Below are 19,538 nucleotides of genomic sequence, written 5' to 3' on the forward strand. Positions count from 1 at the left end.
TTAAACTTAGAAATATAAAGAGCTTAACACTCAAAAACCAATAATGTTCAGTGAAATCTTTGCCTGGGTAGGCAGTGACCTATCAATGTGACGTATGTCTACATTCAATTAACACAGCAGCCAAAGTTCATATCACGCATGGATGGATAAAATATAGTCTATTAGTTAGGCTATAAATCAACAAAAAATGTCTTGAAGAGCTGCACGATTGAGTTGTTTTATCTTCATTGAAGTTAGCCAGAGGGCTGGAGTATGTGTAATCCTGAGACAAATTATGAATTAAAAAATACATAAATAAATACCTAAAATAATGAATTATGAATATGAAGAAATTATCAATAGATACAATTTTAATGTAATCTCAACATTTTTTTTTAGCCTTGGTGAGGCACTGTCTACCCTGTACCCTGCTAACACTGTTAGCAAACAGCCCAACAAATGTCATCAGATTCACCTGTTTTAAAACAAAGCCAGTGAGAAGAGTAAGCAAAAGACATAAATATAGAAACTTCTCATGTGAAATAAACAGGGTAGATAATTGATGTTCATTATACTAGGAAGCTGGTTAAGAAAATCTATGATTTATGAGTGAAAACCTTTGCCATCAACCCAAACAGTGGATGCAAACATTCTCAGAGCTTCTTTTTCCTGTGAACTTTCAAATACAAGCTGTGAAGTGAATTAATTTAGTTATTTATTAATGAATTTATGCCTGCAATCAATCATTCATATGGAATTTACACAACAACACTATCATACATGGAAATAAAACCACTTCAGTAGAGAAACAACAAAGAGAGAAAACCTAATGATGGATGATAATGGAAAAATTCAGCTCTGGGCATGTTCTTACATCTATAAGAAGTAGCTGCCAATGGAAATAAAGTTAAGTGACTGATTGATCTTTTGTTTGCAGTCTGTACACGTAGTTAATGTTATTCAGAGGAACGTCTCTGAGGATCAAGACAGATGGATGTTCTGTTGTTGTAGCCAAATATTTTAAGTGAAGTCTATAATGGCTCAGTTAACCAGCAGCTGACAGTATTAGATAGACTCCAGGAAAGCAGGTAATTCTGGGAAATGAAGTATTTTGCATTCTGAAAACGATTGGCTCGCTGTCAATCATTTGTTCATGACGAAGCCAATGGAAGCCTCTCGCTCCCTGCATCTCAGGGATTCCATTCTGGCCGAGTCAGTCGATGATTGACAGTCGAGTTTGAGGTTTTATCAGAATTTGAAGTACTTCAGAGCGACGCTACCCTCTTGAAAAACATGACGGGTGTTTCGTCCGATAATCATTGGACAGCCGCAGTTGTTTGTACTCTCCTCTTCCTCCAATCAAAGCTGCTAAAATCTGGCGCATGTTTTCAAGCCCTGCCTCTGCTAAGTGCTTTTAACCAGTGAGGGTTTTTTTTTTTTTTTTGAGGGGGGGTGAGGGGCAGCGGAAATGGTAGAATTGATCCCCAGACACAATCTCAACAAAAAGTTGAATTTTTCTAATTTTCTTCATTGTGATGAATTTGCTACTAACGACATTTGACCTACAGTACAACACAAAATAATTCTCATGATCAGATTAACCTAAATGAAAGCCTGTTATTGGCATGAATGGAGGCGACAGACAATCAACATTGCGAGATATTCACAAAATGGATTCAACCAAGAATTTAATGGAGTTCATTACAGAATATTGTGTATTTTATTATCATTACTGGAAAATTGTTCAAGGCATTTAGTGCTATTTTCTTTCAAAACTTTTGGTTTAGAAACAACATTACTCTGTTTTTCTTTGTATTTACTATATGTGTGATTCAGACCTGGGCCAAATGCTATTTTTCAAACAACTACAGCAGCATTTAACATGTTCAAAACCTCATACAAAAATTGAGTTTTTAGTTTTTGTTCCATGTTGCAAATCTCACATGAGTAAATTTTATTTGGGCCAGGTCTGATGGCACATAGTAAGAGCAGCGTGTAGTTATCTCTTGTATATAATGTAGAAATAGTTAATGTTACTATTGTGAGTCCATGTGTTCACTGTATATGTCTATTAAAGTGTATGTGCTAACCTGTATATGACTGCTACCAGGCCAAGTGTTACCTTGCACCATACCTGGTGAGGATGGAGCACCCGGTTACCCCGGTTTACCTGGACCACCAGGTAAAAGTCAAAAGATGTATTATGGTTTGTTTTTGACATTGTGCACATAGTATATGTGATTCACTGATTAAATCTGTCTGGTTCAAATATTTTTGTGCTAAAATAAGATTTAGATTGTTTTTGTCTGCACTGGAGCACATTGTGTAATTTTATATGTATTTTTTATTATTTTTTACTGTAGTTTAAGTGCAAGGCCTCCAACATTTTTTCAGCTGATCAATTACTATTGTTTTTTATATATTTATACATATTAATATTCAAAGTGCACAACAACACTGCAGTTTTACATTACAACTTTAAAGCTTGTATTTATGATTATTGCTTTCTAACGATGAAGTTGTATTATCTGTGGTTGTCACTATTTCCTTTGACTATTCAGGATATCACTGTTCATTCTCACTACACAGTTCTTCATCTGTTTGTAATAAAAGAAGACATTAATCTACTATTTATGAATATTTTCTCCGGTTACTAAAGTATTTTTCAAAAAAAACCTCCATCATTGCAAACTGTCAAACTGAAAAATGGTCATCATTGGAGCTGTACTTGTCTACACCTGTCAGGTCCTAAAGGTCAGTCAGGTTTCGCAGGAGGCTCTGGACGTCCAGGGTTTGATGGTGCCAAAGGAGAAAGAGGAGACCCTGGCTTTGGAGGCCAGCCTGGGCCACAAGGTAAACCTGCAGAGTGGCTTTTTTTGCACAGGTATCTAGAGTAGAATCAGGGCCAATATTTACTGTGATGAACAGTAAATGGCTCTAGATTCAAGCTGTTTGAAAGGTATGTTTACATTTTGTTTCTGCAAAAGGCTAAAAAGAAATATTTACAAGCGAAGGAAATGCTTGTATTTCTCATGGGCAAGTTTTTGTTTTTGCAGAAATCTCTCCAACTTGGAAATGTTAATTTATTAAGTTAATCATCAGGTTGTTTGTATTATCTGAACTGTCGCTTTATTTGCTGAAGATAATCTTTAAATCTTCCACAAGTGATCAAGTTACCATTTTATGATGCCTTGTTACAGAACGATATTAACAGCAGATGTTAATCCAGCTGGGATTAAAATTTCCTTCACAATCAGAGTTAAATTAAAGCAAAACTGCTACCTCTAGATGAAATTTATAGATGGAACACTGTCACAGTGTAAAGATAATGTTGAAAAAACAAAGTCAGCCATCTGCCAGAGATAATCACTGACATATTTGCTCTATATGAGATTAAATTTCTAGATATCTGAATAGAATTTGAGGCAAGACATGGAAAAATGCACATTGTTCATCCCAAATTGTAGTGGAGTAGCTTAGGAAGTAAAAAAAAAAGTGGCATGTCTTTTTGTTCATTTTTAAATAGGCTTTATTGCTGATCCATTCAAAAAATTAAGTGATTTAGACTTCGATCAATCCCAGACCTCTTCAATCAACTCTACTATTTCCTCCACCCCTTCCTCCCTGCAGGTTTCCCTGGACCAAGAGGTGATCCTGGAGGTCCAGGTGGTCCAGGATCCAGTTTCGACGGAGCAAGGGGAAAGGATGGTGCTCCAGGGCGTCCTGGAGCCAAAGGTCAGCCTGGAGATGTAGTGGGAGCCACACCTGGAGCTCCAGGACGAGACGGTTTTCCGGGAGTCCCTGGAGACAAGGGCCAGGCCGGGACACCAGGAGGGCCTGGATTACCTGGTGGGTGTGAAAGACTGTCATTGTAAAACTGAAAACTGTAGCAGTATTGTCGTTAGAGTAATTGTAGTAGTTAGTTGAAATAATAGAAGTTGCACTAGTTGTAGAAGTAGCTGCTGTAGCACCAGTGGAAGTAGCAGTAGTAGCATTCATCATACCAGCAGTAGTGGTAAAAGTAGCAATAGCAGTATCAGCAGTTGTAGCAACAACAGTATTTGTAAGTGGTAGTAGTGGTAGTAGAAGCCTACTACTAGTAGCACTAGCATGTAGCAATAATAGGAGCAGTATCTTCTAGTTATAGCAGCAGTAGTATCTAGTAGCAGTAGCTAGTACAGTACTTAGCAACAGAAGTATCTTGTGGTAGAATTGTTAGCAGCGGTAGTAGTAAATATTGTTGTAGTAGTAGAAGTTATGTCAGGAGTATTGGTTGCAGTTGTGGTGATAGCAGCAATGGTGGTATCAGTAGTAGTTGCAGTAACAGTAGCAGCAGCAGTAGTAGTTTAATGCCAATAATGGTGGTGGTAGTAGTACAGTTTCGTAGCAAATTTGTATTTGTTGTGGTGGTGTTAGTAGTAGTATTAGTAGTAGTTTTTACAGTAGTAGTATCTTGCTGTAACATGATGATTATTATTAACAGTAACATTTAGCAGCAGCAGTAGTAGTTCTACTAGCAGGAGTAGTATTGGTGGTGGTGGTCGTGGTAGTTGTAGTAGAAATATCTTAGTAGTAATAGAATTATTAGTAACAGTAGCAGTTGTAGTAGTGGTAGTATTTAGTAACAGTGTTATTAGTTGTAGTAGTAGTAGAAGTAGTAAACCAGTTGTAGTAATATCTGTGAACACGTTTCTTTCTTCCTCCATCAGGTTTTGACGGGCGTTCCGGTGTTCCTGGACTGAAAGGAGAGCGTGGAGTGGATGGTTATCCCGGTAGTCCCGGCCTTCCTGGACCTCCGGGTGAGCCATCTAATGGCATTACCGGTCGACCCGGAGCTCCTGGCAGCAAGGGACTGAGCGGATCACCAGGTGAGGGAAAAGATTCAGTAACTGTGTCCGTGTTTTATCACATGGCTAACCAGACTTCTGATTAATTTTGTAGAACTTTAGACATTTTAGACTCCATGTTCTGTATTTGAGAAATCTTAAATAGAGAGATTTGTAGCCTGATTTGCAGTAAAAGAAGAAGAAACATGATTAATTTGATCTTGGCTGTTGCCTTACACCACTTATCCATCCACGTTTACCAGTGTTGGTTCATTCCTCCCTTTTTTCTCTGTATTTCTTTCACAATTCTTCATTTACGAATCAGACGCCACAGTTGCCTGTTTTGTTCTTGTTGTTTATTTAAACATCACCCAAAAGAATCTCTTCTCCTGTTTTGTATTTCTCCTTGTCTTGTGTTTCTTCCTCCTTTTCTTTCCCTCTTTTCTGCACACCACCACCACCATCATCTCCATCCATCCTCTCATCCCTCCATCTTTTTCCTCTTGGTGTTGGGTCATTCGCTATAGGCTGCCAAGGTGAGACACTCTCTCTCCCCCATCCATCCATTCTCCCATCCGCTCCATCATTTGCTTCTATCCCTCCATCCTCCTGCTTTACACACATTGGGCCAAACACTTTAACTGCCATCTCCATCAAAGTGTTTGCCTACTTTCTATCTCTCATCTGCTGCAAAAAATGTCCATGTCCATAATTAGATTAATATTGGAGTCAGTCTTGGGGTGTGACAGTATTTATTTATTTTGGAAAAAAGGTGCAGAAGAAGTCAATGTGGTCAGTTAAAATAGTTCAAAATACACTTTTAAATACAGTTAAAATGTTTCTGATTTTTTTCTGGAATCAATTATTCTGAAGGAAGTGCTGTTATGTTCCTTAAAGGACATATTTTAGTCCTTTTATTACAAATCATATACTTAAAAAACTTAAAATTATTGTTAAATTATTAGATTAATTTCCCTAATTCCAGCCAGACAATCAGTTCATTGCAGTATCCTTAAAATAAATTACTTCCAGACACTTAAAAAATTAATCCATCACAGTGAACTGTTTAGTCATCAAAGTTATTTGTTTGTCAAAGTGACATTATCATGCAGTTAATAGCTGAAACTAACTCTTGGTGGTGTGTTAATCCACCTGTGGAAAACTCCAGTATCAGAAACTTACAGTAAGAGTCGGCTTTGAACAGTAACAATTTTTAGGCAACAAACTACTTAAGTCACATACACCATTTCCTGGTGACCTCGATTGGTTATTCCTCATTTGATTTTCCATCAGCATGGCCTGTAAATGCAAAGCCTTTTGGAGCCGACTCTTAAATTTGGAAAGAATTAAAAGAAAATTTTCCCTTTTTGCAGCTACAACCATACTATAAATAGCCGCCCCAGAAATGTAAACAAAAAATTATTCCTATTTTTCTTAGGGGAAAAAATGTTGCTTACTCCCTTCTGATGAATAAACTGAGTGTAAACAAGGTAGAGAGAACATTACGCCAACTCATGTTGTAGTTGTAAGTACTCATGAATCTTGCAATCATAATGTTTAGTCAAAAACTGTAATTAACTGTACAGTTGTATGCAAAAGTTTGAGCACCCCTTGACAAATAACATATTTTGGTGGTCTTTTTTAATAGAAAAGATGTAAACACAGCCTCTCTCGGATATGGAACATAAAACAATAATTTCAGCATCACAGCTTGTAAACGCTTTTTGTAACTAGCTAAAAGTCTTTCAATTCTTGTATTTGGGATTTTCTCCTATTCTTCCTTGCAAAAGGCTTCTAGTTCTGCAATATTCTTGGGCTGTCTTGCATGCACAGCTCTTTTAAGATCTACCCACAGATTTTCAATTATGTTAAAGTCAGGGGACTGTGATCGTGATTCCAAAACCTTCAGCTTGCGTCTCTTGAGGTAGTCCATGGTGGACTTCAAGGTATGTTTAGGATCGTTATCCTGTTGTAGAAGCCATCCTCTTTTCAGCTTCAGCTTTTTTTTTAACAGAAGGTGGGATGTTTGCTTCCAGTATTTGCTGGTATTTACTGGAATCCATTCTTCCCTCCACTGGTGCAATGTTTTCTGCAACACAACCCCAAAGCATGATAGATCCAACCCCATGCTTAACAGTGGTGTTCTTTTCATGAAATGCTGCTCCTTTTTTTTGTCCAAACATACCTTTGCTGAGTTCTATTTTAACTTCATCAGTCCACAGCACTTGTTTGAGGCCCCTGTAGATGTTTTGTTGTATACTTCTGACATTGGATTTTATAATGAGGACACATGTAAGGTTTTCTTCTACTGACTCTTCCATGAAGGTCTTGTGTGTGCGAGCATCGCTGCACAGCGAAACGTTGCACCACCACTCCTGAGTCTGTTAAATCTTCCTGCAGGTTTTTTGTAGTCAAATGGGGGTTTTCATTTGTCTTTCTGACCACCATACGAGCAGTTCTCTCTCAGAGTTTTCTTGATCTTCCAGATCTCATCTCGACCTCCACAGTTCCCCTAAACTGTCATCTTTTAATTACATTTTGCACTGTGGAGACTGGTTGTGGTGTTCGCACACGGTTTGAAGAGTCAGAGTATGTGTAAAGCTTTGAAACTAGCACCTGCTGACATTTCCTAATGACAATTGTTGACATGCCTCAGGCCTAAAGTGCTGATTAAGGTCTGAGACCTTGTAAAAAGAATCTGAGACTTTGGAACTCCTAGGGTGCCACAATGATGTTTTATTTATTTTTTTTATTTTTGTTCAATTTATGACATACAAAGTAACAATGCATTAATGTTTTTTTCCATATCCTAGAGAGTTTACCTCTTTTCAATTAAAAAATCACCAAAATATGTTATTTGTCAAGGGGTGCCCAAACTTTTGCATACAACTGTAATTCAAGATAAACAGTAGTCCCCTGCTTCAAAAAAGTTTTTAAAACACATAAAAGTATGACACAGAAAGTAAATGGATTCATCACACCCTGCTGGAAGACACACTTAGTTGTATTGATAAAAATTACTTTTTAAAAGTCAGTTAATTGCTTGAGATGGACATTTTAGATGTGAGACATTCAGAAACAGAGAATTCTCTCAAGAAATGTGTCTGCTGATGTTTGGTTTTGTTTTTGCAGCAAGCACTAACCCCCGTAGTTCATTTACATGTTCAAGTCAAATCTGTGCTACTATAGATTTGATCATTGCATTAATTGCAGTAGGCTTGTGTGACAAAAAGGCTCCTTGGTGCAAACGCAACTTAACAATCTTGCCTCTGCTTTTATTGATTTAGAGGCTTTTTCTACACTCTTAAAAAGGACTTGTCATTTTCAACACAGCCCTCTGGTGTGCAGATTAGCAACAATTTGGACAAATATGTTAGGTTTCTAACAAAGGTGTTGAAAGTGGGTCATCTTTTTAAGAATGTAGTAGTAGACTTTAGTGTGCTACAAACAAACCTTAGGTGGTTTAACCATGTTAATTCAGTCTGGAATTGCACTTGAATTTTCAGTTTATTTTGCATATATTTTGCAATTAAATAAAAGCCTGAGAGCAAGAAAATTGGATTTCTATTTGGGAGTTGCTGATTTGATCTAGCAAATATTTGAACATTTAAATTCCCTGCATATGTATCTGAAATCAGCCACATCATGCTTGTATCCATTCAATGATATTTCCAATCAAAGTGCAATTGCAGCCTAACCAAGGCAAACAATGTTTGTTTACATTGTTGTCTGCTTTTCGCCAAATTGTGTGCATTGTTGTGTTTATTCAGATTACAAATAATCGATCAATTGTTTGTCTTTATCTAAAAACTGTTGTGTTGGAGGTAAGTTGAAATATTATTAAAAGAAAGGTAAGATTATATGTTTGTTACTCACTATTTGTTGGTTTTTCATTATTTGTTGAAATTCATGTACATATTATTATTTTCTGTTACTACATTTTTTTCTGTAACATTTCCATTAAAAATGTAGATTATGATTTGTCTCTGACTGAATTTCTCTCTTTTTTTTGTCTTTCTCGTCATCCATCATCTGTCCCATCATCCATCTGTCCACCACCAGGTTTCCCTGGTAGAAAGGGAGAAAGAGGAGGCCCAGGTTTCCCAGGGCGATCTGGTAGGAAGGGAGCCCCAGGACTGCCCGGCACCCCTGGTTCATCAGGGCCAGTAGGACCACCTGGACCTCCAGGACCAGGAACCAGAGAGGGAATCCCAGGAATACCAGGAAGGAAGGGTAGGCTACAGCTACGGCTCTGTTACTCATCAGTGTCTCACTTATGTAGATAACATCTCCTTACAGTGTCTAATACCATTTATATTCTCTGTTTATTTACACAGGTGAGAGAGGTTTCGTTGGACTGATAGGTTTCCCTGGACTACCAGGTCGTCCTGGTAGCCCAGGGTTTTCTGGAGGGAAAGGACTTGCTGGAGGAGGAGGAAGAGATGGAGTCCCTGGCAGTCCAGGATACCCTGGACAGAAAGGTAGAGTGTCCAGAGCCATGATTTTGGATGACGCAAGGATACATACAAGATAACAAAAAATAAAAAAAAAAGTGTCAGCCTTTTTTCCACTATGGTCCAATGTACCAATACCAGTAGAGTACGATGATGAAGCCTGTGAGTCACACTAACATCCATGTGTTTTCTTCTGTAGGTGAGAGGGGATACCCCGGCCTCCCCGGTGCCCCTGGTCCTTCTTATCCCGCAAGCTATGCGGAGAAAGGAGACCCCGGTTTCTCTGGAGGCAGTGGCCTTCCTGGCTTCCCCGGACCCAGAGGTAACACTTACTTCTGTTTATTTTTTTATTATTTTACCATCATTTGACAGCAGAGACAGAGACTGTACATGTTTAACATGATGTTGTGTACAAAGTACCTCAAAAAACTAAAATACATGCTATAAGTTTTTCTTATCTTGCCAAATTTTACATATTTATATTATAAGACTGCTAAAGAACAGTTTTATTATAGATCAGTAGTTTCACTGTGAACTAGGTTGAAGAAGTATTGCAAAGTAAGAGTTGCAGCATTACAGTATATAAAAATAGTAAATTTTAAGTAAAAATCTTACTTAAAATAAAACTACATAAGAATTAGTAGTAAGTACTCATGCAAAATAGCACTATTTAGAGTGTTATATTTATCATATTTATCATTGGATTATTACTATTGTTATTACTGATGCATGGCTGGGTAATCTATAACAATGCATCATATTGTATAAACTGATCATATGATTCATATGTAAAATCTAGTAAGTAATTAGTAATTATAGCTGTCAAATAATGTATTGTAGGAAAATTAGCATCAAAATTGAAGTAGTAAAAGTAAAAGTACCTCAAAATTCTACTGAAGTATAGTACTTGAGTAAATGTACTTTCCACCATTTTCCAAAGAGCTGATTAAGATTTCCCTCCATGTTTCACCTCTAACCACTGTTCTGTGTCCGTTTTCACAGGTGACAAAGGTCTGCCAGGCCTACCTGGTCGTCAGGGTCTCCCTGGACTTCCTGGTTTCTCTGAGCAGAGTAAAGGACAGCCAGGACAGCCTGGATACCCTGGGCAACCAGGAGGTACAGGCTATCCCGGACAGAAGGGAGAACCTGGAATCATGGGATTCCCCGGCACGACTGGACCAAGGGTAAGGAAACACACATACACGCATTTACAAACAAACTCATGCAGTAAGTTCAGACAATGAGCTTCAAGTTCTGATGGTTTCTTTAAGGGTGATGATGGTGCACCTGGTTTCTCTGGCAGCCCTGGAGAATCTGGTCTTCCTGGCGGCAAAGGTGAGTATAAATAACAGACCACACACACAAAAAAATCTATGCATTCAGTCATATAAATCCATCCATTGACTCATTTTTGTTCCTCAGGTATACCCGGAGACACTTATGTGTATCCTGGAAGTCCAGGAGCTAAAGGCTTGCAAGGAGATTCAGGCTACCCAGGTAAGACATAATGACCTAATGTGTTTGGTCATGATAAAAACCACATACCTTACCCAAATATAGTTCTGTTTCCTGTAGACTGACCAAGAATCGTACCTTTAAACTGCTCTTAACATTATTTAGAAAGCAAGAAATGGTGAAAAAGTGTGTGCCTAGACTAGTGTCAGCTATTATGTGTTTTTGTTTTTATCTTATTACATACAACTACATTTTAATGGTTTTTATTCCTCTTTTTTCCATTTGGATTTCAGTTTCTGTATGTTCAATTTCCACAGAAATGTTGGAGATGCCTCTTCAATATTGGAAACATACTGTATATGATATCGTATAAGGCCGTATCAAAGGGTGTCAGATTCTCAAAATCTAATTTCTTACCTTTCATTGTTTTTTGTTAGGTGGAGTTAACATACAAAACCAACTGGATCACTATCTTGCTATGTTTTGCCAACATTTTGGCAAAGGGGTGGTCTCCATTGATTTATCTTTAAGTTTTAAAACATCTGATACATCCTAAAAAGATGTCTTACCTATCAGATTGATTGTCTCTCTCCAGGTGGCCCTGGCAGGGATGGCACCCCTGGTGACAACGGCTTTCCAGGAGGTCCAGGTTTCCCTGGAGCCAAGGGAGCTCCTGGTGAAGCAGGACGGCCTGGAATAATGGGTGAGACAGGCGAAGCTCCAAGGACAAACATCTGAATTTTAAGAAAAACCCTCACATTTCTGTCAAATCAGCAGAGGGAGTCACATTCTGAGGAAGCCACAGTCAGGAAATTAACATGCTTACCTCATCCTCTCTGCAGGCTCCCCTGGTTTCCCCGGACCAAAGGGTCTGCCCGGCTACCCAGGAGGAAAAGGACAAGATGGACCTCCTGGCCTACCTGGAAGTTCTGGAGGACCTGGAACCAAAGGTGAGGAAAAAAAACAATAATGCACGACCACTTTCTGTTTACAAATGACAGCAAAGGATAAATACAAACACATTCATTTTGTTGTGCTTTTTGCAGGTTTGCCAGGACCCCCTGGTTTGGATGGACTTAATGGCCTTGGTGGACCTAAAGGACTCGCTGGAACCCCAGGTAATGACTTCATATACCAGATTCTAATAGTGCATTTTCCAAAGCTGTTTTTATCCTTCTGACGAGTATGAAGAAGGTCACTGTGCTTCAAGCAAGAACCCTAAAATTTTACAAAACCTGAACATTGTTATGAAGTTGTGTAAGATAAGGATCAGTTGAAAGTTGAAGAAGAACTCATGGCCTGTTAGTTTTGTCCTCTATAAATAATTTCTAGAAATGATGTAAGGTTTTGGTGCCTTTGGTTCCAGGTGGGAGTGGAGGAGGTCCCCCAGGTTCCCCTGGTTTTCCTGGGGCGAAGGGAGAGAGAGGTGTCTCCTACGGTGGAGGTCCTGGCTTCCCCGGAGCGAAGGGAGAGAGAGGAAACCAAGGTGAGACATACTCCAAAGACAGGAAAGCACTAATGGAATAAACATGAAATAAAATCAAACAAATCACTGCCGGTGTGTGTTTGTGTGTGTGTGTCAGGTGCTCCTGGATCCCCAGGGTTCCCTGGTCGGCCCGGACCTCCTGGTGAGACTGTGGGCTCAGACATTCCCGGACCTATGGGAGACTCAGGCCTTCCTGGTTTGGATGGAGAGTATGGTAAATACATTTCCTCTAACCCACTTACCTTTACTTTCCTCTCCTCAACTTCTTTCTTTCTCTAACCTGTGTCTCCTTTCTTCTCCAGGTTTCCGTGGTCCTACAGGTCCTCCAGGGCCACCTGGTCCAGGCACAGCCCAGGGAGACAGAGGTGACAATGGGCTCCCAGGCTTCCCAGGATCCCCCGGCAGGAAAGGAGATTCAGGAATCCCTGGAGGCTCCGGACTCCCCGGCAGCCCTGGTTTCAAAGGTGAAGTATATCGTCATTCAGGCTTTAAACAAAGACATGACATGAACCCAAATGTTTTCTCTTTTGCCTGTAGACAGTATCAATTATTTGTTTTGCAGAAAATAGAGAGACACATTTTCTAAAAAATAAGATGAAATATAATATCGTATTTTTGCATTTCAGGAGAGCAAGGTGACAGTGGTTACAGCGGAGGAACTGGTCTCAAAGGTTTGCCTGGTGACTCTGGCTACTATGGACTCAAAGGACCCAAGGGATTAAGAGGTAAGAGGACTTCAGTCTTTCCACAGGTGGATCGTGACAGTACAGGAAATTAGTGCAGTTTACTGCTACCTTATTTGATCCATTATGAACAAACACATTTATTTCTCTAATACCTCCTTCTCTTCTTTCAATTCTTCAACTTGTCCATCTCCCCCTTTCTTCCATCCTTCTCTTTCCTTATCCCTTCCTCTCCAGGCCCTTCTGGTGGTAAGGGTCCCCCCGGCATCGTTCTTAATTTGCCACTTCCACCCTATGAGCAAAAATTCGGAGACATGGGAATTCCCGGTGAAAGCGGACTTCCTGGTACCCCCGGAGGGCCCGGCCAGCCTGGATTGCCTGGACGTCCAGGTGAGTATTTTGAATAATCTTTGCCATGTGGAGGACACTATTAAAGAATAATGCCAAAAATGTTAATTTCTCATAATTGCGTATAAAAATCCTATCACATTTGCCTCTAAGAATCAGACACTATAAGTCTTCAAATCATATTAGCACACTTATAAGAGTGTCCAAATTCACAATTGAGACCATAATGACTTGCTGAAAAAATATATTGATACAGTATTTCTAGAGAGAAGTTGATGCTTTTTGAATGGAAGTCAATTGGAGCCAGCATCTAGTGGCCATCAGTGGCATTACACTTTAAGAGACTTCCACATCTATTCAGCCTCACGTCATGGTAGTTGCTGCTTGTTACAAACCTACACACTGTTTTTTTCATTCAGTACGTGCAGTAGATGAACCCCAGCACAGTCATTAATAAAACACAGAAGTGCCTGTCTTTGGTAAATTAGCCTCTGTTAAATCTATGTAAAATACTCTCTGCTTCAGGTCCTAAGGGTCGTCCTGGCGCTGTGGGTAAACTGGGCAGGACTGGCTCTGTTGGTCTGCCCGGACCAATTGGTGACGGCGGACCCCCTGGTTTCCCTGGACCCAGTGGAGAACAAGGTCAGCGGTCTGTGTGTCTGTCTGTGTTTTTCTCAGCTTATTTCCAGCTATTTTGTCTCAGATCTTAATGCAACTAATAACAAATATTGACACAGCTTTCCTCTAAAGTTGATAGAAAACATAATAAAACCTGTTTATATTTAATTATAGACTCAAACTATTACATATACACTTGTCATTATCACTTTATAAAGTTTAATATTTTTATTTTATAATATGACACTGATAGTGACTGATAGAGGAAGAAATCTTAGTTATTACATTGTTCTTAAATAAAAATATGTCTGACTGCATATGTCCTGTTAATGTAAAGTTTTACTAAATGTTTAACCAATTATAGTGACTTTGCAATACATTTTGACAAATGTAAAACATTATGTAATAATGTAATTTAGTTGGTTAATTACTTATCCAACAGAAAAATATCCTAAAAATTGTTTCTAAGATGTGAATTGTAAAAAAATGGATGCCAATGATGCTTTAATTTTGGTTAAAATGCTGTTTTATCTTTAGAAAGTCATTCATTATTTATTTCTTGCAGCCTAGACATTGGTTGACTATTAACAAAAAAAATGTTTTATTTTTACTCAACTATTTTGATACCACAACTCATTTTATTCACTGTTTGTAATGTAACATTTACTATCCAGTATATCACCATTAAAAACAACAATAGAGCTTCTGAAAACACTTAAAAACCATCTTTTAAGCCATTTATCTCCCCGCACCATTATTGTACTGGACTATTATTACATTAACATGTAAAAGAAAAACACTACTGGCCCCTCTAACAGCTGTTACACAACTTGTTTCTTCCTCCTCAGGTCGCCCCGGTGCAGTCGGTCGTCCCGGTCCTGCCGGCGGCGTCGGCCGCAGCGTCGATATCGGCTTCACTTTGGTGAAGCACAGCCAGAACTCCCAGGTTCCCATGTGTCCTCTGGGCATGGCCCAGCTGTGGGAGGGATACAGCCTGCTGTACGTGGAAGGACAGGAGAAGGCACACAACCAGGACCTCGGTATGGAAGAATTTTTAATGTTCAGTCGCCAGTGTGTCATTACGGAAGTGTGAATTTGTCGTATTCCTTTATCAACCTTGATAAGTGACCAGTAGCAACCGCTTAATCTATGATAAGACTAGAAACTGTCTGGCACAGCTCCATCCTGTCTCCTCATCTCCTTCAGTAAGGCAAATAAAAGCAAAGAAGTTAAATATCTAATATTTTAACATCCTAAATACTGGCAGAAGTAGAGGCTACAAAGTGAGCTTTTAAAGTAAGATCTGATCAAAATCTCGTCTTTTAAAGTTTTACTTCGTTTACGTTTAACTTCTCTCTCTCTGTGTCTGTCTGTCTCTCCAGGTCAGCCAGGGTCCTGCCTTCCCAGATTCAGCACCATCCCCTTCCTCTACTGCTCCCCCAACGAGGTCTGCTATTACGCCAGCCGCAATGACAAATCCTACTGGCTCTCCACAACTGCACCCATACCCATGATGCCCGTGTCCGAGGGGCAGATACAACCTTACATCAGCAGGTACTGTTTTGGCTCAGTGAACTCCCAAGAGCCATCTGGGACTCCAAACAACAAATATTAAAAGACCGATGTATGTTTTTGTATACTTCCTGTTCCATCCAGGTGTTCAGTGTGTGAGGCTCCATCTCAGGCTGTAGCGGTCCACAGTCAGGACACGACCATTCCCAACTGCCCCGCCGGCTGGAGGAGTCTCTGGATAGGATACTCCTTCCTCATGGTAAGTGATAAACTAAAGACTCTAGATCTCTCTAGAAATAAAACTGAAATTTCTCAGGAATACAGCACTTCAAGCAAATACCAGCATATACACACAAAGTGTAACTGTGAGGCAGCTGACGAGGTGCAAACATTTAGTTAGGCAGCTAGACAGGTCCAACTAGGATTAAAAACTCACATTTGAAGTTTTCTTTGTTTTAATAAATGTAGAAACTGCAGCTGAAGAGATCAATTTCAAATAAAATGTCCACTATTTGATAAAGCATTCTTATAAAACAGCCAGGAAATAAATTGAGGACTTTTACATTTGCTCTAAAATTTAAAGTTCTACATTTTGCTCTCCTGCAGCAGCAACATGAAAGGTATTGTTGAATGAAATAAGTCATTAACTCTCTTGAATATTTCCCCCCTCTGTCCAACACAGCACACAGCAGCTGGCGCTGAGGGCGGCGGTCAGTCCCTGGTGTCTCCCGGCTCCTGCCTGGAAGATTTCCGTGCTACACCGTTCATCGAGTGCAACGGAGCCAAGGGCACCTGCCACTACTTTGCCAATAAGTACAGCTTCTGGCTAACCACCGTGGAACCCAGCCAGGAGTTCCTCTATTCACCAGGGCAGGAGACCCTGAAGGAAGGCCAGGAGCGCATCAAAGTCAGCCGCTGCCAAGTCTGCAGCAAGTTCTTGTAGTAGGAGGAGGTGAAGGATTGAGGGAGGGAAACATCGGGAGGTGATATAGTAACACCTCAAAGAAAAGAAAGAGAGGTGTTGGAAAGAAATCTATGAAAACAAGAACATGTGACTGAAAAAGAGCCCCTCTCCTGCTTCACTGGTGGTTTCAGTATTGAGTCGAGCAACGTCAGCCCCCCCCTTTTTTTGATCCCCTTTAGGAATGAATGGCTTATTAAAAAAAAGACGCAAAAAGAGTAGGAGGGAGGAAATGGAAAGAGAAGGGCCCTGGTGTGATTGCTCTTCTCTAGATTATCACTGACAATGGTGCTATTGTTTATGTTCTTTGTGTTTATTTTATGTCTCTTCTCATTACGGTTTTGGCGAGAGTCATTCTCGGCTACCTCGGAGAGTGCCACCCCTTCGGATAGCACTGCACCGCTTACACATCATCAGGGCTGGACGTCTGCGTCAGCTGAGTCAGTTCAGAGAGCAAAATCAAATAGCAGCAACACTGAAAAGCTTGTTTTATCTTACAGGTAAATAAAATCTACAGTTAGTTACATTCTTTTTCTGAACTGATTTAACTGAAGCGGATGTTAACCTCGCCTGATTCAGATATATTTAGTGAAATGGCCACCGTAAAACGTTGCTTCTGTTGCATTTACGTTACAGTTTATGTTTTTCTTAAAAGCTGTGCCCTCAGCAGTTACTGCACTGGTGAATTTGCATGTTTTGTATGATTTGATTTGTCATTTATGAGGTTAAATTAACTCATAAATACCCTTTACTGTTTTAGATTGTGACAGTAATTTAACCTCATTCATGTATACTTCAGTTCACTTTGCAAAATGCCCCTCGATAATATGATATATGCATGATTTCATTATTGTGCCAAAACATGCAAAATTACCAGTACAGTCCTTTAACTTTACTATACATTTTACATGTTTTACACGCCTGTGATCCCTGTACATTTCACGATGTGACTCTTTGGTGCTACAAAAAACCCTGACAGTCGACTTGAAAGGCAACATGTAACATTACGCGCTTGTTAAACAGCTTGCAATGAATGAAAAAGGCAAACCAGCACTTTTCCTCAATATTGCTGAAACAAAATCTCCAAAAAAAAAAGAAGCTAACTCCAGGGATGAATGACTTGAATGAGGCCACCCATTCATACATATATATACATATATATATATATTGCACTGATGTGAACTCCTACAATGGGTTAAAACAATAAACAAGTCAACTCAAGGGGGCACATGTCTCCATTTTCACTTTCACAGGCTTTCATTCTTATATTGTGACCAAAATACTTTTATTAAAACCCATTAAAACGCTTCATTTTCACTAGATTTTCAACAGGAAGTAATCAAACACAACACACGCTGCCTGATAGATTGTTAATTGTTGCTGTACATAGTGCTTACTGTATTTCCCAGCAAGTATGTTAGAGCAAAAGTCTAAAAATGCTGTTAGCTCCTTGTTTTATTTAGATTTTTTTTTCCAGTCTCTGTGTCATTTCACTGTCCTCGGATGAAACATAGGAAGAAGTCTTATTATTTTCTGCCTCTAAATTGAGATTTTTGCAGCCTTAAGTGTGACTGCTGAATACTCTGCTGCAGAAATAGGAAAATACATGGTATGATTTATCAGAATTTATCATTTTTATACATTTAAACATATGAAAATGAGTGAAACTGGTTAATATCAGTCTTCTCTCATTATCCTTGGACAGTGAAAGCTACTGGGTGACCATTATGTAACCACTATGACCACTGTGTCTAGCACATAGCTCTGTCTCTCTGGTGGTAGCCCTGATTTTATTACTATGTCACATTTTACTTTTCTATTTTCTTTTTTTTTTTGTCTGCATATGTTGTTTTGTGATCTAGATTGTAATTATTTGACCTAAGTCACGATACTATCCCCTGGTTTTATTTACTGAGATGGGAGGGAATGGGAAGATAATGATGTGTACATTAAATATTATGACAAAAAAAATGCCTTTTTAGGATTATGTTTTATATGGAAAATATATTCATTCTGATTTAGCAGACATAACAACTGTTTTTATCGTCTGTTTGGTCTTTACCCCATGTTTCTAAACCAACAAATCTTTTACGCAGCAACATACTGTAAGTGCCTGGAGTGACAGAAAAGAAATGCAGTTTTTCCTCAAAGAGGACCGATAACAAAAAATGGTAATTACATGTCTGTTAATGTAATGTGTATTTCTGTGCTCACACACTTTGAAATAAAGTTTCAAAAATAACTGGAGTTTCCTAATGCAGAATTATTTTTATTATTATACGCAAGACAATGAGAAACGTTTGAAGTGGATTCAAAGATGAAATCAGTATTTTCATGGTGCCAGCAGGTGTTTCTGATGTCTTCTGTTTGTACATGTAACCCTCACTGAGAATGTTACATGTGGTTTCATGTGTTTTGTTGTGCTCAAGTTAGTGTAAAGATAATGCTTGAGATCTGTTTACTTAGCTTAACCAAATTAAAAACATTAACAACTTGTAGCTTGATACCTTTTTATTTAACTACCTTTTTGTTTACAACCAAACATCTATCAAATATCAGATAAGTAACCTTAGTAAGTAAGTAACCTAATAAGTAACCTTAACCTACCTTAGTAACCTATGACATGATATCTCATACTGTAGAAGACAATGAATGGAAGCCTGCAAAACTTTAATACCTCACAGAGAATGTGAGAATGTGATTCATTCATTCATTCATTCAAACCTTTATTTATACTGGGTAGGCCACTGAGAGCAAGCTCTCTTTTTCAAGGAAGCACTGATAACAAACAATAAACATAATCTGCAAATATAAAAAGCAAATATGAACAGATAAGCCATATAAAATATCAGAAACAATGAAATGAATATATAAAAGCAATAAAACACGTAATATGAAACATATTAAGGCAATAAAATATATGCAAATAAAAGTTAAAGCTCATTAAAACACACATTCACACTGCTCCATGTCAGCTAAAAGCTAGCTCATCTAACTTTACTATCCTCTGCAAGTTGTTACACTTGTGTGAAGCAAAATGTTTATAAGCTCAGTGCTTACATGTTGATTTTCAAATAGTTTTGGGACCTATAGTGCGGTGTGAACTATAACTATAGTTAATTATTAGACATAAGGTAACCAGGAAGTTTGCCAAGGAGAGCATCTCATAGACATCTGAAATGTGACCCCTACACACTGCCTTTTTGTAAGATGTCA

At 38.8% G+C, this 19,538-nt stretch overlaps 1 protein-coding gene across 4 annotated transcripts in view; it reads left to right on the forward strand.

Moving 5' to 3' along the window:
• The window catches only part of col4a6 (collagen, type IV, alpha 6), a 133,564-nt gene extending 115,000 nt beyond the window's left edge, over positions 1–18,564 (forward strand). For all 4 annotated transcript variants that reach the window (XM_067580945.1, XM_067580944.1, XM_067580947.1 and 1 more), the window contains 23 exons: positions 2,090–2,161; positions 2,725–2,832; positions 3,610–3,828; positions 4,689–4,847; positions 8,868–9,038; positions 9,143–9,286; positions 9,459–9,581; positions 10,262–10,443; positions 10,531–10,594; positions 10,682–10,756; positions 11,310–11,417; positions 11,557–11,664; positions 11,761–11,832; positions 12,081–12,200; positions 12,298–12,414; positions 12,503–12,664; positions 12,827–12,925; positions 13,121–13,273; positions 13,757–13,873; positions 14,698–14,889; positions 15,232–15,403; positions 15,506–15,620; positions 16,044–18,564. In XM_067580945.1, the coding sequence (XP_067437046.1) occupies positions 2,090–2,161; positions 2,725–2,832; positions 3,610–3,828; positions 4,689–4,847; positions 8,868–9,038; positions 9,143–9,286; positions 9,459–9,581; positions 10,262–10,443; positions 10,531–10,594; positions 10,682–10,756; positions 11,310–11,417; positions 11,557–11,664; positions 11,761–11,832; positions 12,081–12,200; positions 12,298–12,414; positions 12,503–12,664; positions 12,827–12,925; positions 13,121–13,273; positions 13,757–13,873; positions 14,698–14,889; positions 15,232–15,403; positions 15,506–15,620; positions 16,044–16,304 (3,113 nt within the window). In that variant the 3' untranslated portion in view covers positions 16,305–18,564. The remainder of the gene's footprint in view (positions 1–2,089; positions 2,162–2,724; positions 2,833–3,609; positions 3,829–4,688; positions 4,848–8,867; positions 9,039–9,142; positions 9,287–9,458; positions 9,582–10,261; positions 10,444–10,530; positions 10,595–10,681; positions 10,757–11,309; positions 11,418–11,556; positions 11,665–11,760; positions 11,833–12,080; positions 12,201–12,297; positions 12,415–12,502; positions 12,665–12,826; positions 12,926–13,120; positions 13,274–13,756; positions 13,874–14,697; positions 14,890–15,231; positions 15,404–15,505; positions 15,621–16,043) is intronic.
• Positions 18,565–19,538: the final 974 nt, after the last annotated feature.

Source organism: Thunnus thynnus, chromosome 22, assembly GCF_963924715.1.
Source record: "Thunnus thynnus chromosome 22, fThuThy2.1, whole genome shotgun sequence".
Taxonomy (NCBI): Eukaryota; Metazoa; Chordata; class Actinopteri; order Scombriformes; family Scombridae; genus Thunnus; species Thunnus thynnus.